Raw genomic sequence first — 2,480 nt, 5'->3', positions numbered from 1 at the left:
CAAATTAACATTAACAAACTTAACATAGAGTGTGTTTATATATAAAACGTATTGTATCTTTTATATATATATATATATATATATATATATATATATATATATATATATATATATATATATATATATATATATATATATATATATATATATATATATAGAAGGAATACAGAAAACTACTTATCAAATTGAACATAATATATATATATATATATAAAAGGAATACAGAAAACTACTTATCAAATTGAACATAATATATATATATATATATAAAAGGAATACAGAAAACTACTTATCAAATTGAACATAAGAAGAATGTGTTCGAAAATGGAAGAAAGATAGACATTGAGCAATTGTTAGACCATGTCATTTTGGGAGATGAAGGCTGAGGGATTCCTTGAACTGCAACTTCCTCGTCTCACTGTAGAAAGTCCTTTGCTTGTTTGGCCAGTAGGTGAGCCCTATAGAGCCTCTGATCTCCCACTCCATCGTCTTCACCAAAGCCGCCGGGCGGACCTTCCACCACACTCTCTCTCCGTACTCGTCTCCGGCGAAGATGATCCCCCCTTGCTTGGTAAACGGCCTGTGCACGCTCGAGTACCGGTTCCTGAACCACGTCCTCGGCTGAAACAGAGCGAACTTCGACGGCCGGGAGGAGAACACCTCCCTGCCATTGACGCCGTCGTGAAGAAACCAGTTCAGGTTCACGCTGTCGCCGTCCACCGACTGCTCGAACTTCCACGGCTTCACGCTCATGGTGACGGACTCCGTGGCCGAGATCCTGAGGCCCAGGTAGGAGTTCGGCGGATCGAAACCGCCTTCGAGCGACTTCTCCAGGCCGATTTCTTGCGTCGGATTGTCCGACGACTTGCTCACTGAAACCGACAGAACGTCCGATTGCAGGGCCGGAGTGAGTTGCAGGGAGATTCTCGAAGGGAAGTGCTTCTCCTCGCTGCCGTAGCCTCGTTCGGCCATTAGAGTCTCCGACAAGAGAGGATCCACATCGCATCTGCCGAGAACAGAACGATCACTGCGAGTGTGAGATTCTCGTGCATGCCAATCTGCGAACGATCGAACAGTCGAAATCACTGACCGTATGTTGTCGACGGCGACGGCGATGTCGATCCAGCTCTCTTTGCGGATGGCTCTGTAGGCGAGCTGGATCACAGCTTCGAGCTGCTGGTACCTCAGGGAGAAGAGCAGGCGGTCGTCTTGAGTGCTGGCGGCGGAAGGACGATCTTCGACGGCCATGGCTATGACAGGGCAGTAGAGCTGCACCTTCCACAGCCCGCTCGCGGAGAGGCCGTACGAGAACAGAGGCGACGGCGCTCTGGGCAGGTGGTTCGAAGACCGGAGGAGCTCCGACATCCAGTTCGTCATTCCGAGGTTCACCGAGCGCATCCACTGCTCTTCGAGGTTGGAGCCGAGCAGCCGGACGAGGAGCTTCAGCGATTCCCGGCACGCCGGACTCCACAGCTGGAGCCTCAAGTCCTCGAGGCACCCACGGCGAAGCTCGGAGGGAGCTTCGTAGACGGTGACGAGGAAGGTGAGGGTGACAAACGCGAGATTAAGGACTACTTCCCGGAGGTTCTCCTCCCTGACTGTCACCTGCGACAGCCGGAAAGAGGATCTCCGGCCGGGGCCGTACTTGAGAACCGAAACGAGGAGGTCGAAGAAGAGACCGGTGGCTTCGTCTCCGGTCAAAGAGGTCTGCGAGCTGGACTTGAGGCGGATGGCGCCGGAGGTCCAGAGGGAAATGGGGGTGTGGTAGTCTGCGTAGATGCAGAAGGTGAGGTAAGGATTGAGCTTCTGGGGGTTTCTGGCGACGGAGAGTCTCAAGGAAGGTGCGCAGGGTTTCGACGAGCAGATGCAGAAGCTCATGCGGTTGGAGCTCCATTGGGAGAAGGGGGGAAGGCTCCTCAGCCACCCGCCTACATCGACGGGGGAATCAGAAGCCATGGAAAGAGGTGGATCGGTGTCTGGTGCTGTTCGGATGGGTTAATATACTGATGAACTAGGTAATATGGGATGACTAGGTAATATGGGATGACTGATTCGATTCTACGGAAGTTTTTTATTAGCCGCTAAAATAAATCGAAAAGCGCTTGTAACCCAAAAGTTTAAAATCCTAGCCCCTAGTCTCTAATGGTAAAAAGTGAGATAGACTCCTACGTAATGAGGATTTGAATATCACCTATGTGACATGACGTTGGATCGTTCATCTATGTTTTTAGATTTGCCTTGATGGTCGGTGATCCGGTGATAAGAGCTTGCGTAGCATAGGTCAATAGTCACGGTGTAGATCAAAGTTAAAGTGATCAACACAAGGGTTCAAGTAAGGCTAATCCGAGCAGAATCGGAATGATGCTACCCAACCGGCAAGAAATTAGTTTGAGCGGATCACCCGCCTGATCAGATATGCCATCGACATCAATCATACGTAATAAAAGAGAAAACTAAAGGTTTTGGGGAAATGAAAGCAA

General features: G+C 49.2%; 1 protein-coding gene across 1 annotated transcript; it reads right to left on the bottom strand.

Moving 5' to 3' along the window:
• Positions 1-242: 242 nt before the first annotated feature.
• LOC122049668 lies at positions 243-1,990 on the bottom strand. The gene is made up of 2 exons (XM_042611028.1): positions 1,091-1,990; positions 243-1,006 (listed from the first exon to the last, which is right to left on the bottom strand). The coding sequence occupies exons 1-2, from the start codon at positions 1,954-1,956 to the stop codon at positions 364-366; spliced, it is 1,509 nt and encodes a 502-aa protein (XP_042466962.1). The 5' UTR covers positions 1,957-1,990; the 3' UTR covers positions 243-363.
• Positions 1,991-2,480: the final 490 nt, after the last annotated feature.

The sequence above is a fragment of the Zingiber officinale genome, chromosome 2B (assembly GCF_018446385.1).
Source record: "Zingiber officinale cultivar Zhangliang chromosome 2B, Zo_v1.1, whole genome shotgun sequence".
Taxonomy (NCBI): domain Eukaryota; kingdom Viridiplantae; phylum Streptophyta; class Magnoliopsida; order Zingiberales; family Zingiberaceae; genus Zingiber; species Zingiber officinale.
This window is presented reverse-complemented; position numbering and strand designations above follow the sequence as displayed.

Excerpts from the sequence above, each read along its gene's own strand:
- LOC122049668 (XM_042611028.1), bottom strand. The coding sequence starts at position 1,956 with ATGGCTTCTGATTCCCCCGTCGATGTAGGCGGGTGGCTGAGGAGCCTT. Across the intron at positions 1,007-1,090 it reads GTCGCCGTCGACAACATACG|ATGCGATGTGGATCCTCTCT; the intron begins GTCAGTGATTTC and ends TGTTCTCGGCAG.